Raw genomic sequence first — 21,425 nt, forward strand, 5'->3', positions numbered from 1 at the left:
ATGTTCGTATCCGTTTTCACAGAATCTGAGACACTCCAATATCAATCTTTTAATTAACTCAAAAACCCAACTACAACTTGGAGGCTTTACTTAAAACTACAAGACCAACTTTGAAACTTAATAAAAAAAATAACACTATTTACACAAATAACTTTGTATCAAAAAGTAGTCTGAAAACTAGAACCTCAATTTATCCTTGATCCTTTCACCGACTCCGAGGTCCCAACTGATTTGACAAACAATTATATTAAACTTAAGAATAAGCTTCAAAAATCCTAGGTTCCTGAAACACCTAGTTCTGAGACACCCAGTCTCTGAGACAACTAGTCTCTGAAGCACCTAGTTCCTGAGACAACTAGTTTTGAAGCACCTAGTCCCCGGAGCACCTAAGTCACCAGATTATTACAAGCTATCTGTTCGAGGGACTGCGACCATTCCCGAGAGAAATTACAGTTTCGGAACAACGCGGTAGCTTGCAATAATTGTAAAGACTTAGTCTCCGAAGCACCAAAGTCACCAGACTTTTACAAACCACCTGTTCGAGGGACTGCGACCATTCCCGAGGGAAATTACAGTATCGGAACAACCCGGTAGCTTGCAACAATCGTAAAGACTTCAAAAACCGCTTGCTTCAAAACCACAAGCTTTCAACTAAAACTAGGTTTACAAACTTTCCTTTTAAACTACTTTATTGGCTGGTATTCACTTTCCGATGTTCATCCGTCGACGGCCAATTAATAAAAATGAGCGACTTGCAATGAATCGGTGTCTTTATATACCAAGAGCGCGGACCTCGAAGAGAGCACCCTAGCAACAATTAACGCGTCTCATAACAACCAAGGATAAAAGACTGATTTTATATGTATTATTTGTTAACGCATTGTTCAAACGGGTAATTTATTATGGATAACAATTCAACGATAAATTACAAATATTGTCTTATGCCTAAACTGCATTTTTGTCACAATAGGTAACGAATAGGTAACAGGGTATTAACCGAGCGCTGGAACGGGCACATGCGCTCTAATAGGGTCATTACGTCTTTAAGAACATATTGTTACCACCAGAGACATGAACACAATTACAAAACGATTTATTTCAAGGTGCAACGTATACTTACCCCGCGCATTAAAAGCGAATAAGGAACGAATAAGTAAGAGGGTATTATCCGCGCGCTGGAACGGATACATGCACGCTAATAGAGTCATTTTATCTCTGAGAAGACCACTAGAGACATGAACACAATTGAAAATCCTTTTCTAAAAGGTGCAACGTACAACAAACGTATTATAAGTGAATAGGTAACGAATAGGTAACGAATAGGTAGCAGGGTATTAACCGAGCTCTAGAACGGGTACATGCGCTCTAATAGGGTCATTTCTTCTCTAAGAACACATTGTTACCACCAGACACATGAACAAAATTAAAAAACGATTTATTTCAAGGTGCAACGTATACTTACCCCACGCATTAAAAGCAAATAAGGAACGAATAAGTAACAGAGTATTATCCGCGCGCTAGAACGGGTACATGCACGCTAATAGAGTCATTTTATCTCTGAGAAGACATTGTTACAAAATGTACCACTAGAGACATGGACACAATTGAAAATCCTTTTCTAAAAGGTGCAACGTACAACAAACGTATTATAAGTGAATAGGTAACGAATAGGTAACGAATAGGTAACAGGGTAATAACCGAGCGCTGGAACGGGTACATGCGCGCTAATAGGGTCATTTCATCTCTAAGAACACATTGTTACCACCAGAGACATGGACACAATTGAAAATCCTTTTCTAAAAGGTGCAACGTACAACAAACGTTTTATAATTGAATAGGTAACGAATAGGTAACAGGGTATTAACTGAGCGCTGCAACGGGTACATGCACGCTAATAGGGTCATTTCATCTCTTATTACATATTGTTACTACCAGAGACATGAACACAATTGAAAATCCTTTTCTAAAAGGTGCAACGTACAACAAACGTTTTATAAGTGAATAGGTAACGAATAGGTAACGAATAGGTAACAGGGTATTAACCGAGCGCTGGAACGAGTACATGCGCGCTAATAGGGTCATTTCATCTCTAATTACACATTGTTCCCACCAGAGACATGAACACAAGTGAAAATCCTTTTCTTAAAGGTGCAACGTACAACAAACGTATTTAAAGCGAATAAATAACGAATAAGGAACGAATAGGTAACAGGGTATTAACCGAGCGCTGGAACGGGTACATATGCGCTAATAGGGATAATTCATCTCTACGAACACATTGTTACCACCACAGACATGAACACAATTGAAAATCCTTTTCTAAAAGGTGCAACGTACAACAAACGTTTTATAAGTGAATAGGTAACGAATAGGTAACGAATAGGTAACAGGGTATTAACCGAGCGCTGGAACGGGTACATGCGCGCTAATAAGGTCATTTCATCTCTAAGAACACATTGTTACCACCAGAGATATGGACACAATTGAAAATCCTTTTCTAAAAGGTGCAACGTACAACAAACGTATTATAAGTGAATAGGTAACGAATAGGTAACAGGATATTAACCGAGCGCTGGAACGGGTACATGCACGCTAATAGGGTCATTTCATCTCTAATTACACAATGTTACCACCAGAGACATGAACACAATTGAAAATCCTTTTCTAAAAGGTGCAACGTACAACAAACGTATTATAAGTGAATAGGTAACGAATAGGTAACGAATAGGTAACAGGGTATTAACCGAGCGCTGGAACGGGCACATGCGCTCTAATAGGGTCATTACGTCTTTAAGAACATATTGTTACCACCAGAGACATGAACACAATTACAAAACGATTTATTTCAAGGTGCAACGTATACTTACCCCGCGCATTAAAAGCGAATAAGGAACGAATAAGTAACAGGGTATTATCCGCGCGCTGGAACGGATACATGCACGCTAATAGAGTCATTTTATCTCTGAGAAGACATTGTTACCACTAGAGACATGAACACAATTGAAAATCCTTTTCTAAAAGGTGCAACGTACAACAAACATATTATAAGTGAATAGGTAACGAATAGGTAACGAATAGGTAGCAGGGTATTAACCGAGCTCTAGAACGGGTACATGCGCTCTAATAGGGTCATTTCTTCTCTAAGAACACATTGTTACCACCAGACACATGAACAAAATTAAAAAACGATTTATTTCAAGGTGCAACGTATACTTACCCCACGCATTAAAAGCAAATAAGGAACGAATAAGTAACAGAGTATTATCCGCGCGCTAGAACGGGTACATGCACGCTAATAGAGTCATTTTATCTCTGAGAAGACATTGTTACAAAATGTACCACTAGAGACATGGACACAATTGAAAATCCTTTTCTAAAAGGTGCAACGTACAACAAACGTATTATAAGTGAATAGGTAACGAATAGGTAACGAATAGGTAACAGGGTAATAACCGAGCGCTGGAACGGGTACATGCGCGCTAATAGGGTCATTTCATCTCTAAGAACACATTGTTACCACCAGAGACATGGACACAATTGAAAATCCTTTTCTAAAAGGTGCAACGTACAACAAACGTTTTATAATTGAATAGGTAACGAATAGGTAACAAGGTATTAACCGAGCGCTGCAACGGGTACATGCACGCTAATAGGGTCATTTCATCTCTTATTACATATTGTTACTACCAGAAACATGAACACAATTGAAAATCCTTTTCTAAAAGGTGCAACGTACAACAAACGTTTTATAAGTGAATAGGTAACGAATAGGTAACGAATAGGTAACAGGGTATTAACCGAGCGCTGGAACGAGTACATGCGCGCTAATAGGGTCATTTCATCTCTAATTACACATTGTTCCCACCAGAGACATGAACACAAGTGAAAATCCTTTTCTTAAAGGTGCAACGTACAACAAACGTATTTAAAGCGAATAAGTAACGAATAAGGAACGAATAGGTAACAGGGTATTAACCGAGCGCTGGAACGGGTACATATGCGCTAATAGGGATAATTCATCTCTAAGAACACATTGTTACCACCAGAGACATGAACACAATTGAAAATCCTTTTCTAAAAGGTGCAACGTACAACAAATGTATTATAAGTGAATAGGTAACGAATAGGTAACGAATAGGTAACAGGGTATTAACCGAGCGCTGGAACGGGTACATGCGGGCTAATAAGGTCATTTTATCTCTAAGAACACATTGTTACCACCAGAGACATGGACACAATTGAAAATCCTTTTCTAAAAGGTGCAACGTACAACAAACGTATTATAAGTGAATAGGTAACGAATAGGTAACAGGGTATTAATCGAGCGCTGGAACGGGTACATGCGCTCTAATAGGGTCATTCCGTCTTTAAGAACATATTGTTACTACCAGAGACATGAACACAATTAAAAAACGATTTATTTCAAGATGCAACGTATACCCTGCGCATTAAAAGCGAATAAGGAACGAATAAGTAACAGGGTATCATCCGCGCGCTGGAAAGGGTACATGCACGCTAATAGAGTCATTTTATCTCTGAGAAGACATTGTTACCACTAGAAACATGGACACAATTGAAAATCCTTTTCTAAAATTTGCAACGTACAACAAACGTATTATAAGTGAATAGGTAACGAATAGGTAACAGGGTATTAACCGAGCGCTGGAACGGGTACATGCGCGCTAATAGGGTCATTTCAGCTCTAAAAATACATTGTTACCACCAGAGACATGGACACAATTGAAAATCCTTTTCTAAAAGGTGCAACGTACAACAAACGTATTATAAGTGAATAGGTAACGAATAGGTAACAGGGTATTAACCGAGCGCTGGAACGGGTACATGCTTGCTTATAGGGTCATTTCATCTTTAATTACACATTGTTACTACCAGAGACATGAACACAATTGAAAACCCCTTTCTAAAAGGTGCAACGTACAACAAACGTATTATAAGTGAATAGGTAACGAATAGGTAACGAATAGGTAACAGGGTATTAACCGAGCGCTGGAACGAGTACATGCGCGCTAATAGGGTCATTTCATCTCTAATTACACATTGTTACCACCTAAGACATGAACACAAGTGAAAATCCTTTTCTTAAAGGTGCAACGTACAACAAACGTATTTAAAGCGAATAAGTAACGAATAGGTAATGAATAGGTAACAGGGTATTAACCGAGCGCTGGAACAGGTACATACGCGCTAATAAGGTCATTTCATCTCTAAGAACACATTGTTACCACCAGAGACATGGACACAATTGAAAATCCTTTTCTAAAAGGTGCAACATACAACAAACGTATTATAAGTGAATAGGTAACGAATAGGTAACAGGGTATTAACCGAGCGCTGGAACGGGTACATGCACGCTAATAGGGTCATTTCATCTCTAATTACACATTGTTGCCACCAGAGACATGGACACAATTGAAAATCCTTTTCTAAAAGGTGCAACGTACAACAAACGTATTATAAGTGAATAGGTAACGAATAGGTAACGAATAGGTAACGAATAGGTAACAGGGTATTAACCGAGCGCTGGAACGAGTACACGCACGCTAATAGGGTCATTTCATCTCTAAGAAGACATTGTTACCACCAGAAACACGAACACAATTAAAAAAACGATTTATTTCAAGGTGCAACGTATACCCTGCGCATTTAAAGCGAATAAGGAACGAATAAGTAACCGGGTATTATCCGGGGGCTGGAACGGGTAATATGCGCTAATAGGGGTATTTCATCTATAGATAAGAACACATTATTACCACAAGAGATATGAACACAATTGAAAATCCGTTTCTAAAAGGTGCAACGTACAACAAACGTATTAAAAGCGAATAAGTAACGAATAGGTAACGAATAGGTAACAGGGTATTAACCGAGCGCTGGAACGGGTACATGCACGCTAATAGGGTCATTTCTTCTCTAAGAACACATTGTTACCACCAGAGACATGAACACAATTAAAAAACGATTTATTTCAAGGTGCAACGTATACTTACCCCGCGCATTAAAAGCGAATAAGGAACGAATAAGTAACAGGGCATTATCCAAGCGCTGGAACGGGTACATACGCGCTAATAGGGATATTTAATAAATAAGAACACATTATTACCACCAGAGATATGAACACAATTGAAAATCCTTTTCTAAAAGGTGCAACGTACAACAAACGTATTAAAAGCGAATACGTAACGAATATTTAACAGGGTATTATCCTAGCGCTGGAACGGGTACATATGCGCTTATAGAGTTATATCACTCTAAGAACCCAAATCTACCACCAGAGACAACAAAACAATTGAAAATCATGCTTTAAAAGGTGCAACGTATGATAAACGTATTATAAGCGAATTATAAGCGAGTGATGGAACGAATTAAACAAGGTAATAGCATGCTCCGAAACGATGTACACCCTGCTAACATGTTTAACCCCACCACATTATGTTAGTATGTGCCTGTCCCTAGACAAGAGCCTGAAATTAAGTAGTTATCGTTTGTTTTTGTGTTACATATTTGTTTTCCGTTTATTTTTTTTGTATATGAAATACGGCCGTTAGTTTTGTTGTTTGAATTGTTTGAAATTGTCATATCTGGGCCTTTTATAGGTGACTACACGGTTTGGGCTATGCTCATTGTTGAAGGCCGTACATTGACCTATAGTTGATAGTTTCTGTGTCATTTTGGTCTATTGTGGGTTGTTGTCTTATTGTCAATCATACCACATCTTTTTTTTTATGCAAACGCTAACACGGTGATTTCATCCTTTCGAACCAAGATCCATCTTCAAACATACAGACATAAAGCAGTTAAAAGGTAGAACGTATAAAAATCAAATAAGAAACAAATGAGTATCGAGCATAAAGTAAAAGGATCGGTTGAGCACAAACACATATAAATAGGTCATAAAAAGCTCATTTTACCTCAACAAATTTAGAACTATTACCAGATATAAGAGTATAAACAACAAGAAGTAATTGTAACAGGATGCTGTTACGAAGTCTCCCAAATAAAGCTCCCATAACTCGCTATTCATATGGTCCCATGTTCATTTGATTTGATTTTTTGTCCCATACAAGAATATATATGGCTTACTGGTGTAAATCTCCACCATTTACAAGTATTCAAACAGGAGGGGGTGGTGGTGACCCCCAGGGACTTTACCTACATTTCATTTTATTTGTTTTATTGTTCCCTACAAGAATATATATGGTTTAGGGGTGGGGATGTTGACCGTTTACAAGTTTTCAAACAAGAGGGGGTGGGATGACCCCCTCATGACTTCCTTTTTATCTCATTGTATTTGTTTTATTGTCCCCTACAAGAACATATATGGTTTAGGGGTGGGGATCTGGACCATTTACAAGATAATAGTACATTTTCAAATTGAACGGGGTGGGGTTGACCCCAAGGAACTTCCAATTAATTTCATTTGATTAGTTTTATTGTCCCTTACAAGAATATATATAGTTTAGGGGTGGGGATGTTGACCGTTTACAAGTTTTCAAACAAGAGGGGGTGGGGTGACCCCCTAGGGACTTTCCTTTTATTTCATTCCATTTGTTTTATTGTCCCCTACAAGAATATATATGGTTTAGGGGTTGGGATCTGGACCATTTACAAGATAATAGTACATTCTCAAATTGAACGGGGTGGGGGTGACCCCCAGGAACTTCCATTTAATTTCATTTGATTAGTTTTATTGTCCCTTACCAGAATATATATAGTTTAGGGGTGGGGATGTTGACCGTTTATAAGTTTTCAAACAAGAGGGGTGGGGTGACCCCCTAGGGACTTTCCTTTTATTTCATTTCATTTGTTTTATTGTCCCCTACAAGACAATAAATGGTTTAGGGATGGGGATCTGGACCATTTACCTGATAATAGTACATTCTCAAATTGAATGGGGTGGGGGTGACCCCCAGGAACTTCCATTTAATTTCATTTGATTATTTTTATTGTCCCCTACAAGAATATATATGGTTTAGGGGTGGGAATCTGGACCATTTACAAGATAATAGCACATTCTAAAATTGAACGGGATGGGGATGACCCCCAGGGACTTCCATTTAATTTCATTTGATTTGTTTTATCGTCCTTTTCAAGAATATATATGGTTTAGGGGTGGGGATCTGGAGCGTTTACAAGTTAAAAGCATATTCTCGAATTGAAGGGGGTAGGGAGGACCCCAGGGACTCCCCTATATTTCTTGTGATTTGTTTTATTGTCCTTTAATCATTTCTGAAGACTGCATGTATCTATCACTTACAGTTTTTAAGTTATATTTATTTGAAAATTTTAGAAAATAAAATCCCATAGGGTTCTATAGTAAACCACTCCCTTCTTTCTGCCCCCCAAAATACCCCTTAATAGACCCCAATGCACAAATGAACGATTGATGGCTCACCTAGACATATTAGTCTAACATTTTATGAAACCCTAAGTAAATCTGACAAGTAGTTTTGGAGAAATGCTGCGGACAAGTTCATTTTTAAAGTGGCGGAAGAAGAAGAGGAAGAAGAGGAAGAAGAGGAAGAAGAAGAATAATAAAAATAATAAGAACTGAGCAAAAACAATAAGTCTCCAAACTTTGTTCGAATAGGTAACGAATAGGGAATAGGGAATAGGGAAACTTGCCCATCGCACCAGGCGTGGAACTAAAGGTGGAAGGAAAGTTGTTCGTTCCATTCGTTCTTTGGTAAGTTCAAGTAGAGATTTTATACCAAAACAAAAGCAACATGGAGTGAATATCAATAACTTAAGTCAAATAGCATTTCAAACCAGTGCAATACCAACTTCATCAAATCAACCAATATCATCCATTCCATCTATTATAAAGCCTCGGATACCTCAAAACAAACTGTTCCGAATTTATTAAATTTTGCTAAGATCCCAAAAGCAATTAGTAACAACAACAAGTGTTTATCGTTATTTTCATTGAACTGTAGATCAGTAAAGAACAAAACTGTCTCACTCTGCGATTTCATACAGTCAAATAATGTGGATTTACTTGCTTTATCAGAAACTTGGCTTGGTACTACAATTGAAAAACTCGTAACTTCTGAGCTCATTCCAGACGGATACGATATACATCAGGTATCACGAAAAGACCAAAGAGGCGGCGGTCTAGCTGTTGTCTACAAAACGAATCTTGATGTCAAAGTAGTTAAAAACGATTGTCATTCTACCCATTTCGAACTAATGGAGTGTAAAATTGCTACAAAAAATCAGCACATTCGATTATGCGTGATATATCGTCCACCTCCATCGAAAGCAAACAAATTTCGAAATTCAATCTTCTTCGAGGAATGGTCACGGTTTCTTGATCGTACTGTTGTTGTTTCAGAAGACCTTATCATAACAGGAGATCTAAACTTTCATCTAGACGATCCGACGGATAACGATGCACATAAATTTCTAGAAACGCTCGAGGAACATGGACTGTCGCAACATGTCACCGGTAAAACACATGTACATGGTCATACCCTCGATGTAGTCATAACGGGAGAAAACAGTTCTATTTTGAGTGATATACCTTCAATTCAGGACCCACATCTCTGTGATAACAAAGGCAAACCCTCTGGCGATCATCTAGCAATTTCGTCACAAATTAACATCGCTAAACCACCAAAACAGCGCAAAACAGTAACATTTCGGAAATATCGTGATATTGTAGTCAAAGATCTTATCACTGACTTGAATAATTCCGCCGTTCTTTGTAATCCAGAAGGATCATCAGATGAACTGGTGAAAGTATATAACTCTGAAGTTCAAATTATCATCGATAAACATGCTCCATTACAAACAAAAGACATTTTGCTAAGACCTAACACGCAGTGGTATACCGATGAATTGCATTCAGCAAAAAAAGAGCGCCGAAAAGCTGAGAGACAAATGGGTAAAACAAATTTAGAGGTGCACAAACAGATTTATAGGGACAAAAGTGTACAATCAAACATACTGCTCTTGAAATGTAAATATGAGTACTTTTCTAACAAAATCCTAGAAATTGGACACGATCAAAAACAGCTGCACAAACTTACGAACCATCTCATGGGAAATAAAGCAGAAACTGTACTACCATCACATCAGGACGAACATGCACTATCCAATAGATTTGGTGAATTCTTTGTTGGGAAAATAGACACAATTCGCAACAACCTGAGTAATTCAAACAACACATCAACAGAAGTTGAAAATGCTCTTGAAGCCGATGTAAAATTCGACGGAAATCCGCTTACTTCGCTTTCACCAGCGTCAACTGAAGAAGTTCGAAAGATCATCAAGAAAGCTCCGGTAAAGTCATGCGAACTCGACTCAATTCCTACTTACCTCTTGAAATTATGTCTCGACAGCTTACTTCCTATCATAACTAAGATAGTAAACACTTCAATGGCAGAATCACACGTTCCTGCATTTTACAAGGAAGCGGTTTTAAGACCTTTGTTGAAAAAGCCCGGTCTTGACGCTGATGAGTTAAAAAACTATCGTCACGTTTCGAACTTGCCTTTTACTTCAAAGATCTTGGAAAAGGTAAGTGAAACTCGGTTTGAACAGCATCTTGAAGCAAACTCACTTTTCGACAACATGCCGTCAGCATATCGTGCTTGTCATTCAACAGAAACGGCTATATTACGGGTTCATCATGATATAGCATTGGCACTTGACAATAACTGTTGTGCGGTACTTGTTATGCTCGATCTATCCGCTGCATTCGACACTATCGACCATCCCATCCTGATCAATCGGTTAGAATACTCTTACGGCATAACTGGCTCAGCGCTGTCATGGATGAGATCCTATCTTGAAAGTCGAACTCAACGTGTAGCAATTGGCTCCGTATTGTCAGATGTAATAAACATTAAATATGGCGTTCCGCAAGGTTCGTTATTGGGACCCCGATTGTATTGTATTTTTGCAAAACCGATCAGTGAAATTTTTCGGCGACACAACTTTAGCTATCATGGGTATGCTGATGACACACAAGTCTACCTAGTTATCAAACCACTCGATAATTGGGACAACATATCTTCCCGTCTAGAGACTTGTTTAGCTGACATTAGTAAATTGATGTGCTTAAACATGCTGAAACTGAACAAAGACAAAACGGAACTGATCTTATTTTCACCAAAAAATCGTGTAAAGGAATTTTCGAATTGTCATCTGTTATTTGATGGATCAATAGTAAGCAATGCATCTGTGGTAAAAAAATCTTGGTGTTTATTTTGATAGAACATTAAGCATGGAAAAGCAGGTCAATGGCATCACGAAGTCGTGCTTCTTCCAAATAAGGAACATTGGTCGAATTCGGCAATACATTACTGAGGATGCCTGTAAAACTTTAGTCTGCTCGCTCGTCACGTCACGTCTAGACTACGGAAACGCTCTGCTTTATGGAGTAAATGCCAGCTTAGTCAATAAGTTACAGCGAGTACAGAATACAGCAGCCAGGCTCGTTAAACGTACCAAGAAACATGACCATATAACACCAGTTCTTGTGTCTCTGCATTGGATCCCGGTGCAGTACCGAATACAATATAAACTTCTTTTGTATACTTTCAAAATCCTGCATGGCCTAGCGCCCGTCTATCTTGAGGAACTCACTAGTGCCTACCAACCATCAAGATCTCTTAGATCGGAAAATGCCATGCAGCTTATACAACCTCGTGTACGCACCAAAATCTATGGAGAAAGACGTTTCGACAAAGCTACTGCGAGCCTCTGGAACAATCTTCCTAGCCATCTAAGACATGAACACTCAATCGAACTTTTTAAGAAAAATTTGAAAACCCATTATTTTAGACTCGCTTTCAGTGAATACATGTAACTTTTTATACTGACAATGACTTTTTAACTTCGTTCTTTTCGTTGTAGTATAATATGCCTTTTAATTATGATAATTAATTTTTCAACTTTTCTGTTCCTTTTGTTTTTTGGTTGTTTTTTTTTTGTGTTTCAAAGTTTTATTTCATTCTTATTGCATTGATTGTTTTAATGTTTAACACCTTTGTTTTATGTTAAGCGCTTAGAGTAATTTTTAATTAGATAATGCGCTATATAAATATTGTAAATAATATTGTAAATAATAATAAAAATATATCGTTATCTCGATAAAACGAAACTGTTTTTCTGCATTCGTCATTTTGATGTTATCTAACAAAATCAATATTCAAATAAATATCAGTAAAAAAATTCAAAGCACTCTTTAAATTTTTTAACTTAATTCATTTATTTATTTAGTTTCGGAGAATAAACTAGTTGATTTCCCTAACTTTTTTTAACAGAAATTCCTTGGTTCAATGTATGGACGACATGAATACCAAAACATATATATAAATATTAAAATACTCAACGTTATCTTTTTTTTTATTTTAACGTTACCTTTGCTGTTCTTCATCCCAAATTTATAGATATAACATGTTCATTGTGCCGCAATGACCATCAGAGGGGTTACGGAGGCCCTAAATGCCAAAATACGCGTGAAAATTAAGAAATAGCCAATTTTGAATAATGGAATGGATATTTTTAATATTGGAAAAGACTGTTGCGGCCCTTCAGCCCCTAATTCCAAATATACATTATACCTCATTCGAAAGCTTATTAATATACCACTTTATCCCTCTTTCTTTAAGCTTTCAAGTAGTGTATAAAGGGGCCGAAGGGTCTGTGTTTCTCCTCTAATAGCCCTTGCGGAACATATTGACTATATGCCTTTTGTTTTCTATGAATAAGCTTTCTAATGAGGTATAAGTATAAAAAAAGAAGATGTGGTATGATTGTCAATGAGACAACTCTCCACAAGAGACCAAAATAACACAGAAATTAACAACTTTAGGTCATCGTACGGCCTTCAACAATGAGCAAAACCCATACCGCATAGTCAGCTATAAAAGACCCCGAAATGACAATGTAAAACAATTCAAACGAGAAAACTAACGGCCTAATTTATGTACAAACATTGAACGAAAAACAAATATGTAACGCATAAAAAAAAACGACAACCACTGAATTACAGGCTTCTGACTTGGAACAGGCACATACATACAGAATTTGGCGGGGTTAAACATATTAGAGGGATCCCAACCCTCCCCCTAACCTGGGACAGTGGTATAACAGTACAACATAAGAACGAACTATAAAAATCAGTTGAAAAAGACGTAACTCCTCAGATAAACAAAAATACAAGTGGCCGTGGACGGGTAAGTCTGTATGTAATTAGGGGCAGAAGGGTCGCAGCAGTCCATTCCATTTTTCAAAATATCCATTCCATTATTCAAAATAAGCTATTTCTTAATGTTCACGCGTATTTCGACATGTTGGTCCTCTGTTAATCCTCTAATATGCGTTGCAAAACATATTGACTATATGTCTTTTTTTCTCTATAAATAAGGTTTCGAATGAGGTATATGGTATGTATGTACTTAGGGGCAAAAGGGTCGCAGCAGTCCATTCCATGATTTAAAATTGACTATTTCTTAATTTTCACGCGTATTTTGGCACTTAGGTCCTCCGTAACCCCTCTAATGGTCATTGCGGCACATATTAATTATAACCATTTTGTTTCTCTATTTATAAGCTTTCAAATGGTGTATAAAGTTTTCCTTAATTAGGGGCTGACGGGTCGCAGAAGTTCACTCCATTATTCAAAATAAGCTACTTTATAATGTTCACCCGTATTTCTATTTTAATTCCTTGGTTACTTCTCTAAAATGTGTTGCAGGACATATTGACTATATTCCTTTTGTTTTTCTATTGATACGCTTTCGAATGAGGTATACTGTATATCTGTATAGTGGCTGATGAAGGGTCGCAGCAATCCATTCCATTATTCAAAATATCCCTTCCATAATTATTCAAAATTGGCTATTTTCATAATTTTCACGCGTATTTTGGCATTCAGGTCCTCTGTAACCCCTGTTATGGTTTTTGCGGCACAATGGACATGTTATATCTATAAATATTGGATGAAGAACAGCAAGGGTACTGTGAAGATGAAAAAAAAGGTAACGTTGAGTATTTTAATACTTATACATGTATATGTTTTGGTAGTCAGGTAGTCCATACATTGAACCAAGGAATTTCTGTTAAAAATAGTTAGGGAAATCAACTAGTTTATTCTCCGAAACTAAATAAATAAAAGAATTAATTTTAAAAAATTTAAAAGTGCTCTGCATTTTTTTTCTGATATTAATTTGAATATTTGTTAGAAAACATCAAAATGTCGAATTCAGTTTCGTTTTATCGAGATAACGATATATTTTTTATCGAGATCTTGGTAAAACGGTTATGTTTTATCGTGATCTCGAATTAAAAAAATATATTTTTTTGTGTGTCCCCTTACGGCTTCCGTACACTTGGACGTTGAGATTAAAACGTCAAAAAAAACGCTGTTCTTTTGTGGGTTTTTTTTTTGTATTTTTGCTGTGCACATATTGATAGTGTGTCATAGATAGATACAAATGAACCTTTGTCCTTTTTTTCTTTTCATGCTAGCCAATAGTTGCTTATTATTTGTTATCTGTTAAACAGTTTTGCTAATTGAGAATCATACACCATCTACTTATTATTATACTATCAAATAAGATCATACAACATCTACTTATTGTTATACTCACAAATATTAAAAAAAACCTGAAGAATATAAAAAATAAATAGAATATTAGGAATCATTTTAATTTTGGTTAAACGCGAGACCTAAATTATTTATTATTTGGATTGAGAAAATCGACACTGATATGTAGCTTATTAAATAAAAGTAACAATAATGATTTTGGAATTAGAAAAAAAACCTAGTCAAACTGTTTAAATGCTGGGTGTGTTTTTATTTTGCATTTTTACCAAGATGACCTGTATTTTTAAAGACTACTTGAAACAAAATAAAAACAAACGCACTATTAAAAGAACTGAACGCATGTATAAACTAAACAAGAAGTTGAAGATAATAAATGTATATTTAAACTTTATACTGCAAAATGACTGAAAACGCTTTGAAAAAAAATAGAAAGACGAAAAAGAAAAAAAACAATTCACAAAACACTGCAGATCAAACTTAAGACAAAGCAAAACAAGCACCACCAAAGCACTCAGAGAACCTCCGGTGCATCAGAAGGGTATACAAATTCTGTCTTACAAATTAAATCTCACTGTCAGTAAGAGGTTAAGATAGCTATAAAACCAAGTTTCCCGCTCAATCTGCATAGAGTTTGGGGGATTACAAAACCAGGACAAAAAACGGTTAAATCAATTTTGAGAGTTAAACAATTCCCTTTTTTCATAGAGCTTTATTAACATTGGTTTTAGAAGAATTTTCTGAATCATCTGTATTTAAACCATTCTCTTATTTCGATAAGGATTAAGTATCAATATTAAACATTAAATTTCCTGGTTTTTCTATCGGTCAATTGTTGTTCAGTAGAAATTTATTATTCATTTAGTTTTGTTACTTTGTTTGTGTGTATATGTTGGCCACCGTCCCCTTTTAATGTTCATTGATAGAGGCAATAACATAAATATGATGAAAAGTAGCGGACAATGATTTATAAGAATTCAAACAATATTTCAACACAAGTACAAATATGTTTTTATAATTAAGTACTATTCTTTCGAAAATATTTGGTAGCAATCTTATCCAGTTTGCAAAATATTGTTGGATCAGCCAATCAAACAACTGTAGTTGTTGTATTTTGACCACCTGATGTTACTGGGGAAAAAATGAACAGGATGGTTCTGGAACGACACGAATTCAAAAAAATATCTTGAAGCCATTTCAGGAGTTGAAATTTAAGAATAAAGTTCATTTAACTATTATTTCCACAAATCCAAAGCCCGTTATTTGGGCACAGGTCAGGGGAGCGGAACGAAACTTTAACGCGATCTGTTACTAGTCATAGTACACTGAAATACTAAAAATCAAGTCAGTTTATGAAGGTGTTTAAAAAAACGTTAAACTGTTAGTTATGGAATACCGGAATGACAGAATAACAGACCAACAGAATGTCGGATAAGGGGCAAACTCTATGGCTACAACAATTTTGTTGTGGTGCCTTAGAACTGCAATTAAGCTCTTTATTGTTTTGGTGATGCACTTTTTGTAATGTGATGCAATATAATGATAAGATGACGACAGTTTGTACAAATATGTTACTTCTGTCAAATGATTGTATATAAAGTCATCATAATAGATACTAGGATGAAAACGTTTTGGCTGGATGTGCGATTCTTCTAGATAAGACTTACCAGTGCCGTTCGATTTTTCATAGAATCACGGAATTGACTGTTGTTGAAAATATGACACTTATAATTAGTAATCAAAGGTACCAGGATTATAATTTAATACGCCAGACGCGCGTTTCGTCTACATTAGACTCACCAGTGACGCTCAGTCAAAACACTTAAAAAGCAAGTACAAAGTTGAAGAGCATTGAGGACCGAAAATTCCAAAAAGTTGTGTCAAATACGGCTAAGGTAATCTATTCCTGGAATAAGAAAATCCTTAGTTTTTCCATAAATTCAAAGTTTTGTAAACAGGAAATTTATAAAAAAAAAAATACCATATAATTGATATTCATGTCAACATCGAAAGATATAAAAGATGCGCATAGTAAATTTGACAGCTCACAAAAAGTTGTAAATGTAGAACAGCAATACATATACTCAGTGTTTCATCTGCTTCAAATAATAATAGAAATACTGTTTCTTCAATGTAATATACGTTTGTGCTAATTTCCAATATAAGAACACAACTATGTTTGTAGGCCAAATTATCTTTAAGTTTAATATTCCCACCTAAAATATCAATATGAACATTCTTTAAATGACGTATTGGAACTGTAACACAACGTGCACTCATTTCTTACTATTTCTTCTGTTCGCTTTAGCTTCAAATAGTTCAAAGCATCTTGTATCTTCAAAGTACCAGGCTTATAATTTAATACGACAGACGCCAGATGCGCGTTTCGTCTACATAAGTACCATCAGTGAAGCTCAGATCAAAATAGTTATAAAGCAAAACCAGTACCAAATTGAAGAGCATTCAAGATTCCAAAACGTTGGGCTAATACGACTAAGATAATCTATGCATCGGATAAGAAAATCCTTAGTATTTCGAAAAATTTATACTTTTGTAAACCGAAAATTTATAAAAAGTCAGACAAGGACACATTTGCTTTGTTGTATTTACTATATGATAATTATAATTTTGAACTTTGGAATTTATAATCAGAATATAGAACTTTTCAAGTTTCATGTACAATCAGCTGTATCTAAAATCGGTCATGTCGGTATATGTTTTATACTTTGAGAAGCTTTTTTTCTAAAAATGTTTACTTGTGGAAACCAATTCCATCGCATCACATACTGTACATTTGATTTATTTAAATTAAATGATTCTCGACGTTCTATAAGCGTCAATACGTTCACACAGCTGTATTTCCTCCTTTACTTCCTCAATATATATGATTTAAGTTAGATATCACGGGAAGTTTAAAAATATTCGTCTGATGAAACAACTATAAAGGTCAGTTTTAATAATTAATTTTTCTAGAGAAATATTGCTTTAGGGTCTCAATTCTTTCTTTTGAGATTTTTCTTTCTGTCAGGATTCAAATTAGTCTTATATTTTTGCCTTATGACAATTCTTATTCATAACAAAACAGAATTGATCTGAAATTATCTACATAAAACCAAAATAGTTATGAAATAATAAAACAATATTGCTAACAAATACTCATGCAATACAAATTCTCTTTTAAACTTTTTATTACGTATTTGTTAGCAAAAAGTCAGCATTTTTTTTATGTTGATCACTTAAAATAGAAGAACCGATTTTAGCGCATATCTCTTTTAACTAAAATACTAGTAAACTCCCTATCTAACTCGTTCAAGAATTCGTATAAATGAAATAATTGTTGTGTTAATGGGATTCATGAAACCCTTTTTGTCTCTTCATCTCTAGTAATGATGTTGTTTGTTATACCATTTTATTTGTTTTTGGTTATTGGTCATATTAACGTGCATAGTTACCTTCTTTGGCAGTTTGTTTTGTTCACACAGCTCTGTCAAATTAATAGAATTTCATGCGACTGTGTCATTCAAGTGAGATGCGTAGCTAACTATAAAATCAGGTTAAATCCACCATTAACTACATAAGATAATGACTTTACCAAGTCAGGAATATGCCAGATGTTATCCATTCTTTTGTCGTGTTTAAGCTTTTACATTTGCCATTAGCTCACGTGGTGGGATTCTATACATGTTTCCCAAGACTAACTTCATCATACTTATATGATAACTTTTTGAAATACGAAGCCAGGATAATTTTACATCAGGAAAAGCTATCCTTAGCTGTATATGGTAAAACCTTTAGGAAGTATCGGTCCTTAATGCTCTTCAACTTTGCACTTTGTTTAGACATTTTAACCTTTTCAATCTAGGTAACTATGATGATTTTATTGAAATATATTATCAACGTTTATAGAGGCGAATTCAGGGGTGTTCGGAGATTGTAAACCCCTTTTATGACCTCCAATGGATTTGAATGGGAAGATATATCTGGAAACACATTACCCCTATCTCCTAGCTTAGAACCCACCTGGACCCGCCCTTAATTTAAATTCATTACTCGTTATCCCATGTTGCTCTAAATATTTTTTTACAAATTAAATATTTAAAATTTGAGAAAATTAAATATATAATAATTTTAATTTTCGGAATATCTATTTTTCACCTCAAATCAGCTCGTTCTAATTTTATACATTATTTGAATTAATCTTTTGATATTGTTTCAGAAATTATGAATGTTCTACTACTTCTTACAATTTTACCAATGGTGTTATCAAATATAATCTGCAACACTCATTGTACATGTAGACATAAAGGAAGAGGGAAACACAGAATATACGTAGGAACATGCGATGGAAGTTTAAAAGGAGAATTGACATACATTCCGAAATTTCCAAATGGAACAAGTAAAGTAGTGTTTATCAATAACGGCTTACAGATACTTTCTAGAGTGTCATTAGGAAATATATCATCGATGCATTCTCATGTAACTGACTTGAACTTAAAATACAACAAAATAAAATCCATTCACAATAACGCATTCAGTGATATGCTTTGGTTATGTTCATTGGACATTTCTGGCAATGATCAAATAAATAGTAGTGATCTAGCTAACAGCTTTAATAGTCTGCCGAAAGGTTACATAAATACATTGATTTTAAAAAGCATGAAACTCAAGCACATTGAGGACTTGTTTGATGGACTCAAAGGATGCAAGATACGAACAATTACTCTAACAAACAATGCTATTGAAACATTCAATGGAAAATGGTTTGCACAGTTTCAAGAGTTGATCATCCTAGACATAAATTGGAACAAAATATCAACTCGAAACCTAAAACTGAAAGGACTCTCAGGATTAAGATGGTTACATTTGGGCGATAATCCTTTATCTGAAATCCCAGCATTTTGTGATGACGGACTCTCTAAATTAACGACATTACACCTCTCGCATACACAACTAAGGTCACTTGCAGAATTAAAAGAAAAATTTCGATGCCTACAATCATTAAAAATTTTATATTTAAACGAACTTGAAATACATCAGTTGCATAATAATACGTTTTCAGAATTAAAGAGCCTGAAGGAACTCAATTTGATGAACATGCAAGGACATAGCTTAGAAATAAGCCCGTATGCATTCAATAGCTCGTCTTTAGAACAACTTAGCTTTTATATGACAAAACGATTTCTTTTTTTGAAGTGGTATGCACAAAAGGGAATTTTCGTCCCGCAAACACTTTTCTCTCTATGTAGGAATATAATTGCTCTTGATTTGTCACACAACGTTATCGATTTTAGAGAAAATGAGATCCGAGATATGTTCAAACCTTTAAAAAATCTTCAGAGACTTTTTTTGGAAAATTTACAAATCACTTATATTCCCAGATACTTCCTACACCATTTCCCACACCTGAAGAAGCTCTCGATGGCGAAAAATAAGATATTACCATGGACGGAGGGTACCCTCATTTTTAAAGATGTTAAGTCACTCCAAGAAATTAATTTGGAAAATAATAGAATTAGCATGATTAGTTCAAAATCCATACCATCTAATGTGCTTGATAATTTAAAGACAATAGATCTTTCAAATAACCATTTCACTTGTTCCTGTGACCTTATGTGGTTTAGAGACTGGATGAAATCAACAAAGGTTGAAATCAAAAATGCAAAGAACTACAAGTGTGACAACTCAGAGTTTCTAATCAATTACAATCCGACTCCCGAAAGATGTAAAAATATTGTTTTAATTGTTGCTGTATCAATTGGATGTCTAGTTGGTGTTATTTTATTTGCAACAATTATAGTCTACTTCTGTAGATGGCGCATCCGTTTCCAACTATACAGCATTCGATCGCGTTATAGAAATTATCACCAACTAAAACAAAATAGTTCTGTTTATGTTGCATATGTGATATACTGCTATGAAGATTTCAAGTGGGTGAAAGATAAACTAATCAAGGAAATAGAAATAGAACATGGCTTCCAACTATGTATTCCGCATAGGGATTTCGAAGTTGGGAAAGTTTTTGCGGACAATATCGTTGATCACATGAATTTGAGCAAAACGGTTATACCTGTTTTTTCTAATAACTTTTCAAAAAATGAATGGTGTCTCTTTCAGCTTGATGTGGCTCGAAGTAAACTTACTAAAGAAGGAACATTAACAATTTTCCCCGTCATGCTCGAAGAGGTGGAATTTAAAAATATGAATGCAGCAATTTACTCGTTCATAAAGTTATCAAATTATGCAGCTTGGAGCGAAGACAGTAACGCAAAAGAACTTTTCTGGGACAAAATCAAGGATCATTTAAAGAATATCTAAGACAAAGCAGTTCAGTTTAATTATCAATAGTTTAGAATAAACAAGGTGCATACTAAACATGTGTTTTTAACTAGACATATAATTTCAGTTTTACTGGAAATAGTTTAGAATAAATATCCTATACAGTTTCTCTTAATCAGGCGTCTTGATTTGTTTAGCTTAATTTTTTCACATGGATAATAACGGTTCATTTAACCTGGTGAGATCTTAGACCAATTACCTGATATTATATCACATAGAATAGTGACTAAGTCGAAATAAAATCGTTCAAACAGTTCCCACAGCACGATGCGAATGGACAGTATACAAAAAAATGATGCTACGGGACTAAGGGAAAAAAGTAAAAGCCAATTTAATAAACCATTAAAAAAACACAAATATGTTATTAATCAGCCACATGTTAAGATTTTTGCAATTAAACCCGGCTTGGGCTTACACAAAGTTTATCTCTTCCACAGAACAAAAAAGGGTAGGGTAAATGTTCTTCTTAACATTCACAATTGATACAATATAAGACCAGCAGCTATGCATTTAA

General features: G+C 35.4%; 1 protein-coding gene across 1 annotated transcript; it reads left to right on the forward strand.

The window, feature by feature from the left end:
• The first annotated feature begins 18,795 nt into the window (after positions 1-18,795).
• Positions 18,796-21,221, forward strand: LOC143045143 (toll-like receptor 4). The gene has a single exon (XM_076217456.1). It carries the CDS (start codon positions 18,797-18,799, stop codon positions 20,888-20,890), a length of 2,094 nt encoding a protein of 697 aa, XP_076073571.1. The 5' UTR covers position 18,796; the 3' UTR covers positions 20,891-21,221.
• Positions 21,222-21,425: the final 204 nt, after the last annotated feature.

This window comes from Mytilus galloprovincialis, chromosome 9, assembly GCF_965363235.1.
Source record: "Mytilus galloprovincialis chromosome 9, xbMytGall1.hap1.1, whole genome shotgun sequence".
NCBI classification, from domain to species: Eukaryota; Metazoa; Mollusca; class Bivalvia; order Mytilida; family Mytilidae; genus Mytilus; species Mytilus galloprovincialis.